The 23,412-nt window shown below is 42.5% G+C and overlaps 1 protein-coding gene across 1 annotated transcript in view; it reads right to left on the bottom strand.

Annotated features, from left to right (window-relative positions):
* Positions 1–23,412, bottom strand: part of CNTNAP2 (contactin associated protein 2) — a 2,336,063-nt gene that overhangs the window by 408,654 nt on the left and 1,903,997 nt on the right. Inside the window, exon 16 of the mRNA XM_069588655.1 lies at positions 11,797–11,924. Within this exon, the coding sequence (XP_069444756.1) occupies positions 11,797–11,924 (128 nt within the window). The remainder of the gene's footprint in view (positions 1–11,796; positions 11,925–23,412) is intronic.

Genomic DNA, 23,412 nt, shown 5'->3' with positions numbered 1-23,412 from the left:
GTTTGATCCCTGGATTGGGAAACTCCCCTGAAGGAGGGAAAGGCAACCTACTCCAGTATTCTTGCCTGGAAATTTCCATAGACAGGGGAGCCTGGAGGGCTACAGTCTATGGGACTGCAAAGAGTCGGACACGACCGAGCACACCTGCTTACCTTGGTATATCTTTCCTTTAAGTCCAATTTTATGTTTAACTCATATTGTCTGTTAGTTTACTCTCATATAATGAGACTTTGCTTTGCCAATAGGTAGATACAAATTAAAATGTACTGTTTTATGTATGTACACACGGTGAGTTTTGAATTAGAATTCATTTTAATGATATTAATGCCATGTTACATAAGAGTTGCCATAGTTTAGTATAGGCGTCGTTTTTAAACCCAGATTGCTGCTCTGGATCTATCAGCAAACTACAAAAAGAGGCTTTATTAAAAGTTTTCTTCAATAAAGTTCCTGAGTTTGCAAGGTCTGAATGTAGCTCAGATTGTGAAAAGAAGCTTTATGAAAAGCCAAGTAGGTATCATAAAATAGGTGAACTGGAACACAGTTTTAATTATGCCAGAGTGAGGTAGTTTATAGCTCACAGCTTAGCACCCTAACAATAGATTTGAAGTACTGACTAATTGTAATTTTGTCAGTAATAACCTTGAGACACGGGTAAACAAAAGTGTGGAACAGTGTGCTTGGATCTCTGAAGAGCCAGGGGGGTTAATCTAATTTAGATTAAACAATGAGTTCTATAAATTTAATGCTTCACGTGCATCTTAATTTAGACATGCCAGAGAAAATATAGAAACTTAGCAAAAGAGTTTTTTTTTTTAATCCTTAATTTGAAGATAATCATCGGATCCAAGGGATTTTCAAAGTACAAAAGAATAAAAGTTTTCATTTAGTTAAGATGAATAAATGTGCAAAAGCCTTGTTGAGGTTAAAAAGAGTTGTGCATATAAATCAAGCGGTGGTTCCTCTCCTGGACCTCTGTAGCAATTATTGTCTCTGCAAGTTTTCTGCAATTATCATGGAATGCCTGGTGGCACTGCCTCCACTGTTAGTCTGAAATGGTTATTTGAATCTTTTATTTAACCACTCATGGGCCTCCCAGGTGACCCTAGAGGTAAAGAACCTGCCTGCCAATGCAGGAGACACAAGAGACTGAGATTCGATCCCCGGGTTGGGAAGAACCCCTGAAGAAGGGCACAGCAGCCCACTGCAATACTCTTGCCTGAAGAATCCCATGGACAGAGGAGCGTGGCGGGCTACAGTCCACGTGGTTGCACAGAGCCGGACAGGACTGAAGCGACCGAGCATGCGTGCAGACACTCATTGAGGACACGCAGTTCAGCGGCTGGCTATGGCAGACGCCATCCCGGCAGGGGGTACAGACTCTGCCTGAGTCTCCGCCTACTCCTGGGAGTGAGGACAATAATCCTGCAAGCACACAGTGGAGAGAACTGGTTGGGTAACGGATAATTTATCTGGTCTTTGTCCCAAGTTCCTAGAGCTTCTAGACCCTGGGAACTTCCTGATTGACGGGACTGTCTTTGTTACTCGTGGTGGGCCCTCAGATCCTTTTAAGATGGAGAATGGCCCTGCCTGGAAGAGCAACCATGGGATTAGAGGCTCCGAGCTTTGAACCACCATGTTTCAGCGCCATCTCTAGGACAGAGAAGGAAGGGAAGACGGAGACTGAGTTCATTCATGCGGCCAATGACTTACTGATCCAAGCCTACAGTATGGGTGCTCAGTTGCATCCGATTCTTTTCGACTCCATGGACTGACCCTGCCAGCGTCCTCTGTCCATGGAATTTTTCAGGCAAGAAAAGCTGGAGTGGGCTGCCATTTCCTTTGCCAACATAATGAAACCCCGGTAATAAATCTGGACATCCGAAGCTCAGGTGAGCTTCTCTGGTTAGTGACCCACACTGATATGCTGGAGGGTGACAGTCCCCACTCCATGAGGAGAAGACACAGGGACTCTGCATTTTCAGCCCTCCCAGAACTCACCCCATGCATCTGTCCATTCAGCCAGTCCTGATTTGTATCTCCTATAATAAAACATCGATCTGAAGCGCTGTACTTTCCTGACTTCACTGAGTCATTGTAGTAAACCTTTGGCCTGAGGAGATAGTGCATACATGCTAAGTTGCTTCAGCTGTGTTCGACTCTTTGTAATCCTATGGACCATAGCCCACCAGGCTCCTCTGTCCATGGGATTCTCCAGGCAAGAATACTGGAGTGGGTTGCTGTGCCTTCCTCCAGGGGATCTTCTTGACCCAGGAATCGAACCTGCATCTGTTACATCTCCCGCATTGGCAGATGGGTTCCTTTGCCACTAGTGCCACTAGTGGGGAGCCCAAAGAAATGGTGGGAACCCCTAAATTTGTAGTCAGTTGGTCATAAGAACAGGTGGCCTGGGAATCCCCTCTATACTTGCCCTTGGGGTCTGAAGAAAAGGCAGATTTCTTAGGGGCTGTGAAATCTATGCTGATGCCAGGCATTTGGTGTTAAGAGTCCTGTTGTAGCTTCACAGAGAGAATTTCAGAATGGGGTCAGTTCTATGGAGAGTGGCAAGGTGTGGGTCACTGTTAACCGAGTGGGAAGGGAAGACAGTCTCGGAAGAGTTAATATCGCAGCTGAGACCTGTAGCCCAGGTGAGGCTCGACAAGGAGAAATTTCCAGGCAGAGGAAACCAGCAGGGACAAGTTCTTGAGGTGGCAACAAGCAAAGCACATTGGAGATATGAGACCAGTGGGGCTGGAATGGATGAACTGGGGATGACCGGAGGGTGGGACAGGTCAGCCGTGGTAAGGGTTGGCATCTTAAGAGCGAAGTGTAGAAGTCATAAAGTGCTACAATCTGAATTACAGCTTTGAAAAGACCCCCTGGATAATAGGTGCATTACGATGGTGAATATGAACTTCACTCTGGAGGGCCTGTGTTTTTGTAGGCTCCTTGAAAGCAAGAAATGCAGTTTCTACTTCACTACACTCCAGGAGAGTTATGACCAACCTAGACAGCATGTTAAAAAGCAGAGACATTACTTTGCCAACAAAGGTCCATCTAGTCAAGGCTATGATTTTTCCAGTAGTCATGTATGGCTGTGAGAGCTGGACTGTAAAGAAAGCTGAGCACCGAAGAATTGATGGTTTTGAACTGTAGTGTTGGAGAAGACTCTTGAGAGTCCCTTGGACTGCAAGGAGGTCCAACCAGTCCATCCTAAAGGAGATCAGTCCTGAGTGTTCATTGGAAGGACTGATGCTAAAGCTGAAACTCCAGTACTTTGGCCACCTCATGTACAGAGCTGACTCATTGGAAAAGACCCTGATGCTGGGAAAGATTGAAGGTGGGAGGAGGAGGGGACGCAGAGGATGAGATGGTTGGATGGCATCACTGACTCGATGGACATGAGTCTGGGTGAACTCTGGGAGTTGGTGATGGACAGGGAGGCCTGACATGCTGTGGTCCATGGGGTCACAAAGAGTCAGACACAACTGAGCGACTGAACATTCACACGATGTCTTTGATCAATGCTGAGTATATGTATAGAAGTTACCACATAATCAAGGCTGAAATCCAAGTCTGCATGGAGAAAGATGAGGACGTAAAGGTGAGGGGAATCCCGACTCAAGCTGATCAGTGGGTGAATTGGCAGGTTACTGTGATTGAGCTTGAAAACCAGATAAAATCTAGATTAAAAAAATTCTGCCATAATTCCACGTATTTTTCAAGTCCTGTGCATTTTTTTCCCCAAATTATAAAAAAAAAAAAATTTACAATCTGGGTCAGAGGTTCAGCAAACTATGGCCTTCAGGCCAAATCCAGCCTGTTTCCTTTCTAAGTCACATTTTGTTCTAATCATCCACGTGCATCTGTTTACATATTGTCAACAACAGCTTTCACACTGCAGGGCTGAGTGGTTCTAATAGCCTGTGTGGTCCCAAAGCCTAGAATACTTCCTGTGAATCTTTTATAGAAAAGGTTAACTGACTCCCTGCTTGGATGAAAGGCTCCTTTTGTGGTTGTCGTTGGGAACAGTGAGCGCCCTGCGTGTTCTTGGGCTCTTTGTGTGTTTTGCTAGAGTCCCCCTGGTTTTCCAAGGGTAGTTTCTGAAGAAGGCAGCAAGCTAAGGGGGTGGCTTCCATTTGCTGCCAGCAAGGGCGATGAGAGAGAAGGAAAGCGGGTTCTTTGCACGGACGGATATCACTTTGGAAGCTGAGCTCCAAGCAGGGGTTGTGGTCACTAATTCCAAGTCAGGAATGAGGCTACTCACTGGGTGCCAACCCTCAGCTAGGAGAAAAGGTAGATTTTCTCCAAAAGCAGGGAAGAATTGAGGACAAAGACAGTGGGATGTAGGATAGGGAGGTGGGCAGAGCTTTCTTGTTAGCAGGCTTGTCACTCTTCCCACAATGAATGAATGTAATAACAATGGAGGGGATGACAGTCAGAGAACGCTGACCACGTGCAAAGCTGCAGGGAATTTCAGCTTAAAAGAGCCACTGCAGCGATGCAGCTGTGATTTTTCTCATTTGCAGCTGAGAGAAGGTTGTGAGCAGGAAGTAGAAGCTCAGAGAGGTTAAGGAACTGGTTCAAAGCACATGGCTGCTGAGGGAGGGAGCCGGGATGGGGAGACAGGTGTGTAGAATGCCCACATCTCCTCTATCCAACGTGCTGCTGCTGCTCTCCAATGCTGCTACTCAGAGTGCGGACCACTAACCAGTGGCAGTCACAGTGGCACCTCTAGTCCTGGCCCAGACTTCCTGAATTGAAATCTGCATTTTCCCAAGATCCCCGGGTGATTTCTGAGCACATTAACGTTTGGGAAGCAGTGATACTCAAGACCTCCAAACTTTTTCAAACTTCCACTAAGAATCCACGTTTCCATCCAAATTTCCACTTCATCAGACTTGTCACCCTCGATAAAACATAAGCTATAACCAACAAGGACCTACTGTACGAACATAGAACTCTGCTTAGTGTTATGTGGCAGCCTGGATGGGAGGGACGTTTAGGGGAGAATGGATATGTATGGTTGAGTCCCTTCACCATTCACCTGAAACTATCACAACTTGGTTAATTGGCTACACCCCAGTAGAAAATAAAACTTTAAAAAACAAACCAACAGAAACATAAACCCATCCGGGACGGGAGCCATGTCCCACTTGCCTCAGTAAAGCCTGTTTGGTTGAATTAAATTCCAGGAGTAGATACTGGACAGATAAGGAACCATTTCACCTAGTAATTTTCTTGATTCCAAGCATGTTCCACATCAGGAATTCTTAGAACCAGTGGAGCAGGCCTAACACTCTTCTGTAAGAAGATTAGAGAGATGGCTTGGAAAGTTCAGCAGAGGAACCCAGTTGTGGGGATTCAATTCACAGAACAATGTCCCTCCTGCCTCTGGGATCCTGTGACAAGTTCAGAAAGGAGGAGACTTGCTCAGCCTGGCAGATCTCCTCTGGGGGAAGGGTGATTCCTCTGAACACAAGCAGGGTTGGAAAGGCAGCCACATGCACACAAATACCACATCCATTATCAGATATCATCACATCTATTATCCTAAAGGAAATCAATTGTGAATATTCACTGGAAGGACTGATTCTGAAGCTCTGATACTTTGGCCACCTGATGTGAAAAGCTGACTCATTGGAAAAGACCCTGATGCTGGGAAAGATTGAAAGCAGGAGGACAGAAGGGGACAACAGAGGATGAGATGGTTGGATGGCATCACCGACTTGATGGACAAGAGTCTAAGAACATTCTGGGAGATAGGGAAAGACAGGGAAGCCTGGTGTGCTGCAGTTCATAGGGTGGCAAGGAGTCAGACCTGACTGAGCGACTTAACAACAACATTATCAAATAGAAATACCTTTTTTCCTCCCCAAACTGTAACTGATTTCACTGCTCATTTCCACAGTGGGTTTGCAGTTCAAGCTAAGTGGCCAAATAATATGAAAGCTGACACTTCCCTGGGGCTCTGTCCACTTCTAAACGTTTAAAATCACTCCTGAGTCTGGAGACCAGAGAGAAGCTTCCCTCTTTCTGCATCTGCCACCTTTGTCATTGGCGCTGCCCTCAGACATGCCCAGAGGGTTCAGTCCTTTCATGGGAATCAGCCTAGGTTTTGATCCTAAAAATTTCACTCTTTCTGCTAGTTCTTAGTGCCACTTCTGCTTCTCGGACAGTAGTCGCCAGTGGCAATGGCAGCAGAGGCTGGGACATTAAGAAAAAAAATAATAGGAGTTAATGGTTTCTACACACAACTGTTCTCTTTTTTTTTAACCCCCTCGTTGGATGGTGGTGGTGGTTTAGTTGCTAAGTCGTGTCTGACTATTGCGACCCCACAGACTATAGCCTGCCAGGCTCTTCTGTCCCTTGGATTCTCCAGGCAAGAATCCTGGACTGGGTTGCCATTTCCTTCTCCAGGGGATCTTCCCAACCCATGAATCGAACCCAGGTGTCCTGCATTGCAGGCAGATTCTTTACCAACTGAGCTAGAAGGGAAGCCCCTTGTTGGATACTATCAGCTAAAAAACTTCTAGAACCAGAAGTAAGAACAAAACACAAAAACCTTGAAGTCACTAACTTTCTGTCTCTGACGCTGAGCTTTCTGTCAGCTCTTCAGTCGGCTGATCCCACAGTAGGGCAAGAGGAAGTGCTCAGCACCACCTTAGTACTCCGCTTGGCTGTTGGTGGGCAGGGGCCCGGGGTCAGGATTCCAGGTCAAAGCTCTCTGTTTGGATCTCAGGATGCATCTTGGCCACTGGAAATTATTAAAGATGAAGGCTCTTGTCGAACTCTCTCCACGTGCTCTGCCATAAACAAGCTGCGAGCCCCTGGCTCGATCACTTAACCTCCCTGAAGCCAAGTTCCCATGTCTGGAAACTCAAGAGATTTGCACTGTCTGATCTCTAAGTGTCTTCCACCGCTAGAATGTTGCTGATTCTGTGTTTGTGCTTTTAGATGTACTTGACCCAAGGACATACAGCTACATCTCATGGGAAGAAATGGGGAAAGGAAAAGAGCTTGGAGCATCTTCTGAGGACACAGTTACGAGAGCGATCCAGTGTGATCCATTCTGGAATTTGCTCTGGAACCACACAGATCTCCTGGCTCCAGCTCTTATTGGCAAACCACGCAATAAGTCTATTTTCTCCCTGGTACAAAACACAAGGATATCATCACATAGAGGATGTTGGAAGAATCAGGAGAAAACGAATATAAAGTGCTTGTCACAGCCTGCCTAAGGGGCTTCCTGATGGCTCAGTGGTAAAGAATCCAGCTGCTAATGCAGGAGATGCAGGTTCGATCCTTGGGTTGGGAAGATTGCCCTGGAGTAGGAAATGGCTACCAGCTCCAGGATTCTTGTCTAGAGAATCCCAGGGACAGAGGAGCCTGGTGGGCTACAGTCCATGGTGTTGCAACTACATGACTTAGCGACTAAACCACCAGCATCACCCGCAGGCTGGGCCCTTTCCCTTTCTTGTCTCTTCCAAGCGTGAAACAGCAGAGACAAGGGCCTGTTTGAGCCCCTGGGGCCCTCTTACGGGGAATGATACTCATTTGAACCCCCCACTGAAGTGTCTTATCTTTGGAGAAACGACATGTTAGATACAGTCCTTGCTCTGTCCTTCTTGGCAAGGTTAATGGCCAGGGAAGGCCCTGGTTTATAAACATCTTACAGTAGAGGGTGGCCTTTACACATCTCTGGCACACAGGATTGCATTCCCAAAGAACATGTGTCCTCTGTCATTTGGATAAAGCTCCATCATCATCTTTATTTCTTTTGTTGTCTCTGGCCTCGGAGTGTCCTTAAATAGGATGGTGTCTGCCTTACCTTTGCTTCTTGGCCTCTCAGAATCACTTCTGCAGCTCTAAGAACCTGAACTGACATCTTAAACATCCACCGTGACTACAGCGCTCTGCCTGCCATGCTGACAGCAAGGTGGGTTTCTGGCCTGGACTCAGAGGTCCTTGGGGCTTCCCAGGTGGCGATAGTGGTAAAGAACCTGTCTGCCAAGGCAGGAGACACAAGAGATGCAGGTTTGATCCCTGTTTTGGGAAGATGCCCTGGAGGAGGAAACGGCAACCTACTCCAGTATTCTTGCCTGGAGAATTCCGTGGACAGAGGAGCTTAGTGGGTTATAGTCCGTAGGGTTGCAAAGAGTCAGACACGACTGAAATGACTTGGCACGCAGAGGTCCTTGAGTAACACGTTCTCCTGACTGTTTCTACCCAAGTGTATTCAAAACACTTGCTTTTGTAATAAACTTGCTCTTAATTAATTGTTTAAAGTCCCTGTATCCCTATAGGAGATATGAGGACTCTTTGCCTCATATGGTTGAGAATAAGACAATTATCTAGCAAGTACTTTCCTTCTACAATTAATTATAGTCTCTATATATAGTTACAAAAAGGATTTCTACCTCCCAAACCTGACATAATTTGTTTTTGAACCAATTCCATAGAAGCTCAGCAACCTCCTGCAAGAATAATTATATATTAAATTTGAAAACAATTTCTATTCTATCAGCCCTTTCGATCCTCTAAATAGATAGCTCCATTGTTTCTCCTAGGTGAGTCTGTGCGATTTAGGGTAGGGGGAGATTTGTAATTTTACGCTACTTTTTATCTTAGCTAACCATCTGTCCTCAGTCACACTTTCAGTTTCATTTAGATTTGAGGTTTCCATTTAAATGTGTTCGAATAAGAAGACGCCAAAGTCTGAGGGCATCAGCATTTTACAGTGCTATATGGGAAATGCAGCAGATTCTGGAATTCACTGATTTTTCTTAGCATTTTGATTATATGGGTCTATGAGTTCAGATGAATCAAAGTAAAAATGAAACTCAGCAGGCATGATGAAATCAACTGAAGCTGCCGAAACGGTTGGTCAGAGCCCACAAAAATTGTTTCATTCTCTAAGGCTGGGGGCATAGAACCAGACCTAATTCAAGACAGAGCTTCTGAGGGCTGTCATCATTCAAGTCCTCAAATAGAGAAAGACATTCCTCAGCAGCAGATTTGGTTTTTTAAACTGTAGCTTTGCACAGACTTCAGTAAATGACACAGAGTTAATCTCTACAAACAAGAGGATATATGTACGATGTCACTTTTCAAGTTGTACAAATTAGAATTTAATTCCCCTGACATTCGCGCAGTATTGGTAACTGGATGCGAGCGGGGAGAGACCCAGATGACATATATTTAAAACAATTTAATTTCTGCCGTAGACTTAGAGACGTGAATGGAGACGAGGAAACAAGCCGGACCTTGTGCAGAGGAAGCTGTGTATATCCTCTGCTCTGTCTTTCCTCTGGGAGCCTCACGGAGGCTGTGAGGGGGCACAGAAGTTTGTTGCTTAAATGACATTTTCAAAGAAATATTTTGTTCATTTGTAAAACAGAAAGGCTAGTATTTACCTTACCCAGCTCACAGGGGGCTCTATCCAAGGAAACCTCACATGAGTAAAACCTGGGAAATGCTATGATGTGGGCACTTTGTCATTACTGGGTCCACGTTAGAACATTCTGAAAAGGAAGGTGGGCATCAAAACTGCTAACTGCTACTTGGCAGTTCAGGTACGAGGTATGGAATATCGCCAGTTGCCTGCAAAAACCAAAGACTTCTCTCTCTTGGACACAAAAATATTCCACATAATTGCAGTTAAAGATTCACTGTGCTTTTGTTTGCATGAAATATCAGGTAAAAGAAGGATTTAGAAGTACTGATGAAGCTGCAGTCCTCCAAGAAGCTGGAGGCCATACAGTGTCAGTGGGCAGGACAGCTCTTTGTCTATCAGCCGTCCTAAGAATGTTTCTAAGAGCAACAGCCTTGGGAGAAAAATACAAATGAACACTGACCACCAGACTTCTGCTATTTCCCCTTTTAAATATAAAGTCTTCCTGAAACATGTATCACTTCTTTCTTCAGCATCAGCTGCAATACTTTTATATCACAAATCTATTAAATTATCAAACATTTTGTGTTTTCCAATACTTTTGTATGTGCTTTTCACAAAACATGACTTTTTTTTTTAAATTCACAGAATACCTAGTAAAGTGCTAGATAAATAGCAGACACTTAATAAATTCTTCCTGAGGACTGATTTAGTATGAGCAAACATGCTAATATTAGCTATAAACTGTTAATATACTCCCACATATACTATTTAATGTAGCTGGGATCTTTTCTTTAAGAATGGTAACAAAAATCTGCAGAAGCTGGATTTCATAACTATATTGAGCTAATTCATTACTTAAGGGGAACCCCTTATCTAGTTCAAAGCTAACTTCATGATTAGAACTGATAAGTGAGAATATCTTTATATATTAATGAGTAATTATGACGAAAAGAAACTGATTTTCACTGGACAACACATGAGAACCTGCCTATTTTGAGCATGACACTATAATCCATCTCTCAAAATATGTTTAAAATGCATCTATATTATTATTTTATGTCAATATCTTTTTCTTAAGCAGTTGAAACTAATTTCTTATCATACAGTTCTGTTAAAGTTGACTTGACAAAAGAAGTATTATTGTCTAGTAAATGCATGATAAAGTTCTTTTGACCAACTTAATTTTAAGGATAGTGCATTCATTTTCCGTATGTAAAAAGAGAAAAATCAGAACAGGCTCCATCTCTCCTTTGTATCTGGTACATCGTGTGGTTTAATTGCCGACAGCCTCAATGTACTAAGCAGTAAGCAGCTGAGCATGCATCGTTACATTCCTTAGGACACTTCCTTGAGTGGATGCAAGAATTCATTATATTGAGTAGGTCTAATTTTCCCTTTATTTATGGAAGCGGTAATTACAGTCCATCTCACAGAATGCTTCGCTAGGAGGACTCCAGATCCGGGCACTAAAATCTTTATGGCCTCCTCAGGAGAAGTTGGGATGTGGGTGGTATTCTCAGCACCACAGCTGAGAAAAAGAGGGATCTGCCTGAGGTCTCCACCAAGTCAGTTACCCAGGGAACAGAATCCAGGTCTCCTGAAGCCCTGCACACAATCACAAAAGCACAGAACTCCCGGAAGGGTTGCCCAAATCACGTGTGCCAACAAGAAGAGGGGAAATGAGACCCAGGATGCTCATCGCAGAATCCCCATAGCAACCTGTCATCATCTCCCTCTGACTGCACATAAAGCACACTGAAGGGTATCACCGAGCATAAAATCCTGATGGTACCCTTAATTAGGTGGGATCACTGCTCTCACTCCCTGACTTCCTGCAGCCCCAAATTCCTTTCTGTGGTGCCGAAACTCGAAAGCAAGATGTAGTTACAGAAACACTCTTTGGCTTACAAGGGACCATCAAGCTCTGATGATGATGAAACTTGATAGCAATAATGTCAAACTTTATATGACCATAATCCGAGTTTACAATGATACATTAAGCCATAATGTGACTATTTATATCACCATAAACTGAGTTTATGGTGATATAAATAGTCATGCTAATGGCATTAACAGCAGCACTCAGTGGAATCACAGCTGTTGAGTGCTGCTTATGCTATTAGCTTTGCTGCTTATATCACCATAAACTTAGGTAGTCACAGTCGTTACCTACAAATATACAAGAAAGATGAACGTCCACGCTTTATGCCCAGATCTAGGCTCCAATACTGGGGATATTTTAGCTGTCACCCTCCTCCATGTATTAAGGTCTACTTAGCCCTCTATTTGGCTCTGTTTATACCAAAGAGCAATCTGTTTTTCTGCCAACCTCTGATTTGCCAGGAAACACTATTTAAAATTGATAAGAAAGTGCAAGCCACCACTGCAGGCACACTTACTGTCTCCTTGGCAGCGCAGGGGACCCACACTCAGTTTGGCTTCTGAGCCTTGCCGGTCGGTATCTCCAACCACCACCTGGCTGATGGGCAGGTGATCTTTGTAGGATAAGAAACCAGCATCCTTTCTCCTGAATCACAAGGAAAGACAAACACACAAGGAAGCTACGTTAGAAACACGTCTTTTCTGATTATTGTTTAAGTTGTCCGACAAATGACCACATTCCAATAACAGCTCAGAGAACCACAGTTAAAGAGTTGCTCGTCTCTTCCACTTGGTGGTTTTGCAACTCATGGCTCAGAAGCAACTGTGACCTCTTTGCTTTCCGGAAAACAGAACTGACGCCCTGCTTTCCGGAGTCACAACCAGGACACAGCACACTGTTTCAGGCTGAGTGTAGACTACCACGTTGCTTGAAGCACTCACATCAAACACCTGAGCATGTGTGCAGTTTGCTGCTGTCATGGAATCGAGAGTTCAACAAAGTCAACGAGATCTCTTGCGTAAAATGAGAAACAAAGCCCTATTAAAAAAAATACCCTTGTCTCTTTAATTGCTTTCTTTCCTGCTGTGCATCAGCTAAATAAGAGACACTTTTTGTTCCTTCATCTCTTGTTTATTTTAACAACCAAAAGACTTTAAGTTTCCAACACAGAGCAGGTGCTCACTAAGTGTCTATTTCCATCTATAATGAGGAGTGGAGTTTAGATGCAAGCCCAACCTGGCTTTTTTTCTTGGATTTCTCCTCCTGTTTATGCTTATCTTGCCATCTTGTTTCAGGCCTCCTAACTCAACCCTGTACCCACCCTAAACAGAGGGAGAGGGCAAGGCTAGTTGTGAAGCACTGAGTCTAGGATGAAGCATAGACATACACAAGATGTCCTTGGGGATGGAGCCACGGTGAGTTATGTGGCAGGACAGATTTTACCTTGGCAGGAAATGCCTGGCCCTCATCCTCTTTTTGCACTGCTGCGGCTGAGAGATCCCCTGACTTGGGGCTGGATGGCTGGGAGGTGCACAACAGGATCAAGTCATTCCACAGATTTATCTTTTTGCATGATTTTGCGCACTGCTCGGCCTAAATGTAAATGAGAATTTTGAAACCGTATGTGCAACTGATCACAGGAGAGACAACTGATTTTGGATGACGGAAGAACGAGAGAGAGAGTTCAGTAGTCAGGTGAAAGATCTGCCAGTTGCCTCTCTTGCTGGCAATTGAGGAGAAGCAAACTTGGAGACCTGCCTCCAAAATGCTGTGCTGTTAGCAGCAGTTAATGGCTCCTCTGACTTTCTAGAACGTCACTGAACACATGCTCCCTCGTGTGTCAGGACCCACAGAAACCCAGGAAGGAGTCACAGAATTTAGCCAGTGGACCCCAGACAAGTTTATTTTCCACTGCTTTGGTTATGTCAGTGTTTCCAAGATAAAGTTAACTTAAAAAAAAATCAAATGAGAACAAGATCATGCAGAAAAGCACTGTGGCTCTTACTGACATTGCAGCTACTGATGATCCAGCCTCAAATAATTTGTAAGCCCACCTCCTGGTGACTCAGACAGTAAAGAATCTGCCTGCAATGCAGGAGACCTGGGTTCAATCCCTGGATCAGGAAGATCCTCTGGAGAAGGGAGTGGCTACCCACTCCAGCATTCTTGCCTGGAGAATTCCATGGACAGAGGAGCCTGGTGGGCTATAGTCTGTGGGGTCACAAAAGAGTTGGACACGACTGAGTGACTAACACTTTCACTCCTTATATTAGAAGTTCTATCAGTTAATATTATGTCAGAGAGGGAAGAAAGTCTTTGCTATTAAATTTTCATATTTAGTGTTTCTTAAGGGACAATAAATGCAAACACCCTTATAATCTGACAGTCTACTGGAATAATGTACCTTCCTGTGGAATGTCAGGTTGAGATTCTCTACCAGTTCATTATCATCTAAGTAAGGGATCTGCAAGCTAAGAGCTGAGAAAAATTCATCTTGTTCCTTTTTCTGGGATGGACCATAAGCTATTTAAAATTTGTTTTAAACAGTTGAAAAGAAATCCAAAGCAGGGCAATATTTTATGCCATATGAAAATTATATAAAAATCAAAGTCAGTGTCCATATGTAAAATTTTACTGAAATAAAACTTCTAATTTTTAAAAAAAATTTCCTTTTTAATTTTTCTTTCTTTTTTACATATCGTCTATGGTGTCTCCAGGTTACATCAGCAGAGTTGAATAGCTGTGATAGAGACCATATGGCCCTCAATGCCTAAAATATTGTCTGGCCCTTTAAGAACATGCTGTCAACTCTTACTCCAAATCATCAGTATCCATTTTTCCTTTGGGAACTGATTGGTCAAATATCCCACTGATAATCACGGTGGCCTAATGTGCAACTTATCCCACAGTTGAGTGTAGGGTTAGGGAAGGGACATGAGACTATCTTTGAGGTGGGGGGAGAAAAAAAACCATTTAAGCTGACATTTATTCACTCTAGCAGTGAGAAGGCAATGGCACCCCACTCCAGTACTCTTGCCTGGAAAATCCCATGGACAAAGGAGCCTGGTGGGCTGCAGTCCATGGGGTCGCTAGGAGTTGGACACAATTGAGCAAATTCACTTTCACTTTTCACTTTTATGCACTGGAGAAGGACATGGCAACCCACTCCAGTGTTCTTGCCTGGAGAATCCCAGGGACAGGGGAGCCTGGTGGGCTGCCATCTATGGGGTCGCGCAGAGTCGGACACGACTGAAGCGACTTAGCAGCAGCAGCAGCAACAGCAGTGAGAAATAACTTAGAACTTATTAAAAATCAATGTTTTGATTGAGGTTGCACTACGTGACCGCCACATGTCAGGATGCTCAACATCTTTACCTGATACTTGGTATCACCAGTTCATTTATGATGAATGAGAAAGTGACTACTTTATAACAAATCTTGTGCTAATAAAAGAGTAGTTTGAAAACAAATGCTTGGAAATATTCCAATCATTATGTAATATTATTGCCAAAATTGATACGTGCGGGCTTCCCTGGTGGCTCAGATGGTAAAGCGTCTACCTACAATGCGGGAGATCCGGGTTCAGTCCCTGGGTCAGGAAGATCTCCTGGAGAAGGAAATGGCAACTCACTCCAGTACTCCTGCCTGGAGAATCCCATGGACGGAGGAGCCTGGTAGCTACAGTCCATGGGGTCACAAAGAGTCGGACATGACTGAGCGACCTCGTGTCCGACTCCTAGCGACCCCATGGACTGCAGCCCACCAGGCTGTGCATAATCTCAAAAGAATTTACATATCTATATACTTCTACAACTTAGAAACATAGTTTTAAAATATATGTAATAAATTGGTAAATGTAGAGTTCCAATGGATTTTGGATTTATATTAATTACTTAGCAAATAAAACTGACTCAGAGATGATAGAAATTTACTACATTTTATCAAAACCTTTGCATTTTTGGTCAATAAAGCTGAAAAATTAACATCATGATTCATTTGAAAATATACTTTTATCTAGTTTGTTATATGTACCTTGAGGTAATATTTTTCAACTGTGCTAGCCAATAAAGTCAAGTGTCAAAATGAAAAAAAAAAAACACAATAGAGGCAGATCTTCAAATTAGTAACTCAAGACTATTAACGCAATTCATGGGGTCGCAAAGAGTCGGACACGATTGAGCGACTGAACTGAACTGAATCACATCACAGTTATAAAACCAATTAAAGGCAAAAATGATTAATTTCTGTTACTATTTTAGAAAAAATATTAATGTTAACTTTATTTCATTTTTAAAAATTTTGTTTTATATTGAACATAAAATGTTATGTCTTATTTTTATACTTATTTATAAATATGTATTCAAAAATTTTGAAAAATAGGAAAAGGATCAAAACTAGGAACACTGCTCTAATTCATAGGAAACAATAACAACAATAGGGTATCTACCACTGAGCACCTGTGTACACTACGCTGTTTCTTGTAGACAGCATCTAATCTGAAATCAATTCTTCCATAGAGGCATCATTATCCCCATTTAACTGACGAGAATCAGATAATTTATCTTGACCAAGGTCACCAGCTCAATAACCATAGTGTCTGGATTCAGTTCTAGATTATCTGGATCCTAATCAAGGATTTTCCAAGGGGCGGGGGATGGAGAGGAAAAGCAAAACAGAAGAAAACCAAGAAGCAACTATGTTAATTCAAAACCCTTTTTATTTTCATTTACAGGTGAAATGAAATTGTACTTTTAAAGATATACTTAGCTATCTTGAAATGTTGAAAAAATTATTTATAATTAGTAAATGCAAAGGTACTATAATGTTATATTCACAAACATCCCCTGCACCATCAACATACTTAGTAAAAGTGATCTAGAACTACTCCAGACCCCTAACTAATCACCATCTTTAGTGGTACATAGAAGTTTACAAAAGGTTACAATTCAGCTAATACACAAACCCCCCTTAGCCGCAGGGATATGTTCCAAGACACCCAGTGGATGGCTGAAATCATGGATAGTACTGAACCCTGTATGTACTATGCTTTTTCCTATGTTGTTCAGTTGCTAAGTCATATCTGACTCTTTGAGACCCCGTGGACTACAGCACGCCATGCTTCCCTGTCCTACTATCTCCTGGAGTTTGCTCAAATTCATGTCCATTGAGTCAGTGACGCCATCCAACCACCTCATCCTCTACCACCCTCTTCTCCTTTTGCCTTCAATCTTTCCCAGCATCAAGGTATTTTAAAATGAGTCAGCTCTTTGCATCACAAGGCCAAAGTATTGGAGCTTCAACTTCAGCAGCAGTCCTGCCAGTGAATATTCAGGGTTAATTTTCTTTAGGATTGACTGGTTTGATCTCCTTGCAGTCCAAGGAACTCTCAAGAGTCTTCTCAGTTCAGTTCAGTCACTCAGTCATGTCCGACTCTTTGCAGCCCCATGGACTGCAGCACACCAGGCCTCCGTGTCCATCACCAACTCCCAGAGCTTGCTCAAACTCATGTCCATAGTCGGTGATGCCATCCAACCGTCTCATCCTCTGTTGTCCCCTTCTCCTTCTGCCCTCAATCTTCCCCAGCATCAGGGTCTTTTCCAGTGAGTCAGTTCTTCGCATCAGGTGGCCAAAGGATTGGAGTTTCAGCTTCAGCATCAGTCCTTCAAATGAATATTCAGGACTGATTTCCTTTAGGATTGACTGGTCTGATCTCCTTGCAGTCCCAGGGACTCTTAAGAGTCTTCTCCAACACCACAGTTCAAAAGCATCAATTCTTTGGCGCTCAGCTTTCCTTATAGTCCACCTCTCACATCTATACGTGACTACTGGAAAAACCATAGTTTTGAAGCGTCTTCTCCAGCATCACAATTTGAAAGCTTTTACCTATACCTACTCTATACATCTGTGATAAAGAGTAACTTATAAATGAGGTAAAATATGGGATTAACACCTAACGGTAAAATAAGACAGTTATAACAATATAGCATTATAAAGATGTGAGTGTGGCCTCTCACACACACATACAGCATCTTAACGCCTTTTCCATCCTAACTAAGCACTGTGGTATGACTTTTGCAGTCTGAGGTGTGATAGCAAAACTATCACGCATTTCTTCTCCCTTCTTCACGATCTCATGGATAGAAGGTCCATTCTTACCATAAACCTCAGCAACCTCACCATCTGGTTTTCTTTCCTTATTAAATCACTGCCTTTTCACTTAAGGGCAGTACTCAATGGCTTCTCTTTGGCATACCTGAATTGCCAGCATTGCTACTCTTGCGCTTTGGGGTCATTATTAAGAAAAATGAACAGCAGAAGTGCAATACCATGATAGTCCATCTGATAACCCAGAAGGCGAATAAGAGACCATCTTGGTGAAACATGCTGGACAAAGGGTTGATTCCCTTTCTAAGCGGATGCAGAAGGATGTCATCAGATTTCATCACACTGCTCAAAACAGCGCAATTTAAAACAACTGAATTGTTGATTTCCGAAATCTTCCACTTAATACTTTCAGATCATTGTTGACTGAGGTTAACTGAAACCTCATAAAGCAAAACCTCGGATGAGGGACTACTGTAGGGATAACCCTCAGATACTCCTTAAACCAAGAAAATAGGACAGAATAATCAGCTGAGAAAAAAAAAAAAATATATATATATAAAGTTACCTTCTCAATCATTTTTGATAAGGGATATAAATAGGGCTCCAGAGATTTTAAAGTCTCAAACAGCTGAGTTTCAAACTCACAAAACAGTCAACTCCACTGGAAACAAATTGGTTGCAGAAACAAATTCACGGGTGGCAATAAAGTGGCTTGACTAGCACCAAGCGTCTGGTGTGCTCCTGCAGCATAACCCACTTTCAAAAACTGATGTGTGAGTGGATAGAAAATAAACTGAGACCTCAAGAGGCTCCCTTCCAAACACCTATAAGACTTCTATCTTAGCACCAGCGTGAAAATTATTTAGCAAGCAAAACAAGACTTCATTGAAAGTTATGATCTTTAACGATCGAGGTCAATCTAATTTAGAGAGATATTCAGTAACTATTTATCATGTTAGCATAATCTAATTACATCTGTTGCTGGGCTGGTACACTAAAAAAATTCTATCATGCATTTCCAATAGGCCCTGGACTCAGACTCTCCTGTAATCTTTTTATTAGTGTTGTTATTAAAAGAAAACTTGATTCTACAGAATTTGCTTCTCTAACCTGGCATGATGGTTCTTTTACTTCAGTACTATTTTCCTGAGGAATTCTGTCTTATTCTGCTGCTCCTCCCTCGCCTTCTTTTCTTTTCCTGCTGAGAAAGCAAACAAGCCTCTGGGCAGATTGGTCTTGCCCTCAGCTCAGTAAAAAAAACAAAAACAAAAAACCCCGAAGGAAAATAAACTGTCTAAGCTTCTGCAATTATAAGCTTGCTTTTCTACCAGATGTTATAAAAGTGACCACACTAGGAGTACGTTCCATAATTCTAGCAGAGAAGAATCCTCTTGCTTTATGAAGTTTTAGAAGTACTTGGTGACTTAAACACATAGAATTAGTCAGTGAACCTTCACGTATTCCCATCACAGAATCACCTCGGTAGAAATTTCTGGAAGAATCCAGGAAGTCAAATATTTAGCTACAGAGGATGTCACAAAAAGAGACATAGAAATGGGAACTAAGCACATGAGAAGATACTTAATATTATTAGTCATTAGAGACATGAAATTACAAGTCTCCTGAGATGCCACATTACTCCCATCAGGGTAGCTATAGTAGAGAGGACAGATGAATAACAAGCGTTGAGAAGGATTGGAGGAAGCTAAAACCATCACTCATCACTGATGAGATTGTAAAGTGGTGCAATCGCTTTTGAAAGCAGTTTGGTAGTTTCTAAAAAGTTAAACATTGGTTTATCATACGACGCCAGAATTCCATTCCTGGTATCTACCTAAAGAAGAGCGTATGTCCACACAAAGACTTTTAGGTAGATGATTACAGAAGCTTTATTCACAATAGCCTCAAAGAGGAAGCAACCCAGATGCCCATCAACCAGCAAATGGATAAACTAAGACAGTATATCTATACAACAGAACATCGTTCAGCAATAAAAGAAATACAATGTGAACACATACAACACAAAATGAATAAACCGCAAAAACTTGATGCTAAGGGAAAGAAGTCAGACACAGAAGACCACATATGCCATAATTCTGTCCACATGAATTGTCCAGAAAAGACAAACATGTAAAGATAAGTAGATTAACGGGTGCCAGGGTCTGGGGATAGGAATAAGGGTCAGTGGCAAATTCCCGAACTACCTTTCAAATAGGAACTGTATCTCATTCATCGAAAACCAAACATCCATGGTTTACCAGGACAAGCCTAAAAGTAAAATTCTCTTCAACTGTCACCATTTGCAACTCTAATCTCCTGGAAATGCCAGTACTTTATAGCATCAAATCTTCAAAGACTGTTTCTAAACTTCTGGGAGTATTTTATGCAATTTTTGGCTCAAACAATATGTTCACATTACCCGTAAGTCTTTGTATCTTTCCTCTGGATCCCTTATATCTCCTAATAGCCATTCCCATGCTACTTTGGAAAACGTTGTTGCCGTTGTTTAGTCCCTAAGTCGTGTCTGACTGTTTGCAATTCCAGGGACTCCAGTATGGAGTGGATTGCCATTTCAGGAAAAGTAGATTTTACTTTTTCCATAACAAATACTCAGAAAAAGCAGGTCAGATGGATGTGGCCAGGCTGGCAGAGTAGGAACACCCTGAACTCACCTCCTTCATGGGCACAGCAACGTAGCAACTCTTTCCAGGTTGACTGTCCATGAGAATGACCCGAAGACCAGCGGCAAAGATTTTTCACGACTGCAGACATAGAAAGCAACCACAAGATGGGGAGAAGGAGTGCAAACGAGGCGGAGTCGAGACCTACCTTCCTGGGTGGGGTGGTGGGTTAGTCACCGAGTTGTGTCCCACCCCTGCAACCCTATGGACGGCAGCCCCCCAGGCTCCTCTGTCCATGGGATTCTCCAGGCAAGAACACTGGAGTGGGTTGCCACTTCCTTCTCCAGGGGATCTTCCCCACCCGGGGACTGAACTCAGATTTCTTGTGTCTCTTGCATTGGCAGGCAGATTCTTTACCACTGAGCCACATGGGAAACCCAGGGTTACAGACAGTTTTAGCTAACATATTTGTTCTGAATTAAGTGAGAATTTTTACTCTTTTGTTTGTTTGTTTGTTTTTGTTCCTGAACTCCATCTTTCTTTATCTTCTCTTCCCAGGGAAGAGAAGTGCAATCTACTGCCTTTCCTTTAATAGGATATTAATGCTTTCATTCTTCCTCTGTCCTCACCCCTATTTAAACCATGTTCAGAGAATAATGTGACAAACCTTTTATTTTTTCATTCATGTTTAATTAAAGTGATGCCTTCATGAGGCAAAAGCCTGCTCTTAAAAATCAGATGTCTATGAATGATAGAGGCTGGACTGGGCAGAAAGAGGACTATTCCTAATATCTTTGAAACAACTCCATGGAGGTGATCACATGCTCTTAAAATAGCAGGCCTACCATCACATGGAGGAGGTTGGCCAATTCCTTTATGTTTGTTTAGAAAAATCAGGATCAGAAGTCAATGCCTTTGTTCACAGTGCACATGAGGCTGTCTCATTATAAGCTGAAATAAACAACACAGCTATCTGATACACATAAAGTCAGTTCAGTTCAGTTCAGTTGCTCAGTCATGTCCAACTCTTTGCGATCCCATGAATTGCAGCATGCCAGGCCTCCCTGTCCATCACGAAATCCTGGAGTTTATTCAAACTCATGTCCATTGAGTCGGTGATGCCATCCAGCCATCTCATCCTCTGTCGTCCCCTTCTCCTCCTGCCCCCAATCCCTACCAGCATCAGAGTCTTTTCCAATGAGTCAACTCTTCGCATGAGGTGGCCAAAGTACTGGAGTTTCAGCTTTAGTATCAGTCCTTCCAAAGAAATCCCAGGACTGATCTCCTTTAGGATGGACTGGTTGGATCTCCTTGCATTCCAAGGGACTCTCCAGAGTCTTCTCCAACATCACACTTCAAAAGCATCAATTCTTTGGCACTCAGCTTTCTTCACAGTCCAACTCTCTCATCCATACATGACCACTGGAAAAACCATAGCCTTGACTAGATGGACCTTTGTTGGCAAAGTACTGTCTCTGCTTTTCAATATGCTGTCTAGGTTGGTTATAACTTTCTTCCAAGGAGTAAGCGCCTTAATTTCATGGCTACAGTCACCATCTGCAGTAATTTTGGAGCCCCCAAAATAAAGTCTGACACTGTTTCCCCGTCTATTTCCCATGAAGTGAAGGGACCAGATGCCATGATCTTCGTTCTCTGAATGTTGAGCTTTAAGCCAACTTTTTTGCTCTCCTCTTTCACTTTCATCAAGTGGCTTTTTAGCCCCTCTTCACTTTCTGCCATAAGGGTGGTGTCATCTGCATATCTGAGGTTATTGATATTTCTCCCGGCAATCTTGATTCCAGCTTGTGCTTCCTGCAGCCCAGTGTTTCTCATGATGTACTCTGCATAGAAGTTAAATAAGCAGGGTGACAATATACAGCCTTGACGTACTCCTTTTCCTATTTGGAACCAGTCTGTTGTTCCATGTCCAGTTCTAACTGTTGCTTCCTGATGTGCATATAGGTTTCTCAAGAGGCAGGTCAGGTGGTCTGGTCCAAGGTAAGGAGCAGCGGCTACGCTTTGCTAGAGCAGCCATGAAGAGATACCCCATGACCAAGGCAAGAGAAACCCAAGTAAGATGGTAGGTGTTGCGAGAGGGCATAAGAAGGCAGACACATAATCACAGAAAACTAGCCAATCTGATCACACGGACCACAGCCTTGTCTAACTCAGTGAAACTAAGCCAGGCTGTGTGAGGCCACCCAAGACACAATAAAGTAGAACTTTAAAAATACTTCTAATGGTGTCCTCAATCTCCACTGACTACTGTGCTTTCCTCAATGGATGTAAGGTAGTGTTTTCTACAAAGCAATTAAAACAACCATCACAATTAGATCTTTAGAATTCCGGAATATGTCCCCTATGAAATGAAAGTAATTACAAATTCAATTACTCCTTTTCAGTGGGAATAGCTTAGGCCTTTTGTAAATGCATGACAATTATCTGTTCAGTTTAGAATCTCTTAGAAAGCCTTTGTAACCATTTCAGGATTCTAGGCAAATTGTTCTTTTTTGATTTTCCTTCTGGAATGCAAGTTCCCTGAGGCCAGATATATTGTCTCCTGCAACTTTATAAGCCAAATACCAGTGCACCTAAAAGTGGCTCATTCCATATGTTTCATGACTGAACAAATACATGAATAAACATAGAAGTCGAGTAGGCACAATCCTACAATAGTCTTCAGTAGTGCTGACTATCAATGCTAAGCAATGAGAAAGAGATCTTTCTTATAATTGGAGTTCCTTGAAAGCTCTTGTAACACTTTCATTATTTCTTTTCTGTAATTGAAGTTTTATTTTTTCTTTAGAAAGTAGTATTCAATTAGACGTTTCATGTATAATTAATACAGGGGAAATAATTAAATCTTAAAGACAGGAGTCTGATTGCCACTCTGAGTCTGTAAAAGTAAGTTACTAAATTTATCTGGGCCATTGTTTCTTTACATAGGTAAGTTATATATATTTTGGTTTCGAAGAGTATCAGAATATGCAGCTCTAAAATATGCCTCTTTGCCATGTAGAGTATTTTGAACTAAAGGCCACTGAGATCAGTAGACTCAAGAAAAACTCCAAATATAGGACACACGTTTTCTTTTTTTAAAGGAAAATTTTGTTTGTAGAGATGTCTCTCTCCTGCACCTGGAATAAAAGGGCTCTTAATGGCTTTTTTCAGTGAAGAAGATACTGACTTAAACCTACATAACAAATCTTACTAAACAACTCTTGTTTACCATGCTTTCCCTGGTCATTTTCTCATAACTTGCCTCCCCAACCCAGAAGCCCTGAACCCCTTGTCTTTTGGCTTAAGATGGTGTATGAGCCCAAGTTCTAACTATTGCTTCGGTTATTCATCACTGGGTGCTTCCATAGGTACATAAACGATGTACATGTTAACAAACATGTTCTCTT

Source organism: Ovis canadensis, chromosome 4 (genome assembly GCF_042477335.2).
Source record: "Ovis canadensis isolate MfBH-ARS-UI-01 breed Bighorn chromosome 4, ARS-UI_OviCan_v2, whole genome shotgun sequence".
In the NCBI taxonomy this organism is placed as follows: domain Eukaryota; kingdom Metazoa; phylum Chordata; class Mammalia; order Artiodactyla; family Bovidae; genus Ovis; species Ovis canadensis.
This window is presented reverse-complemented; position numbering and strand designations above follow the sequence as displayed.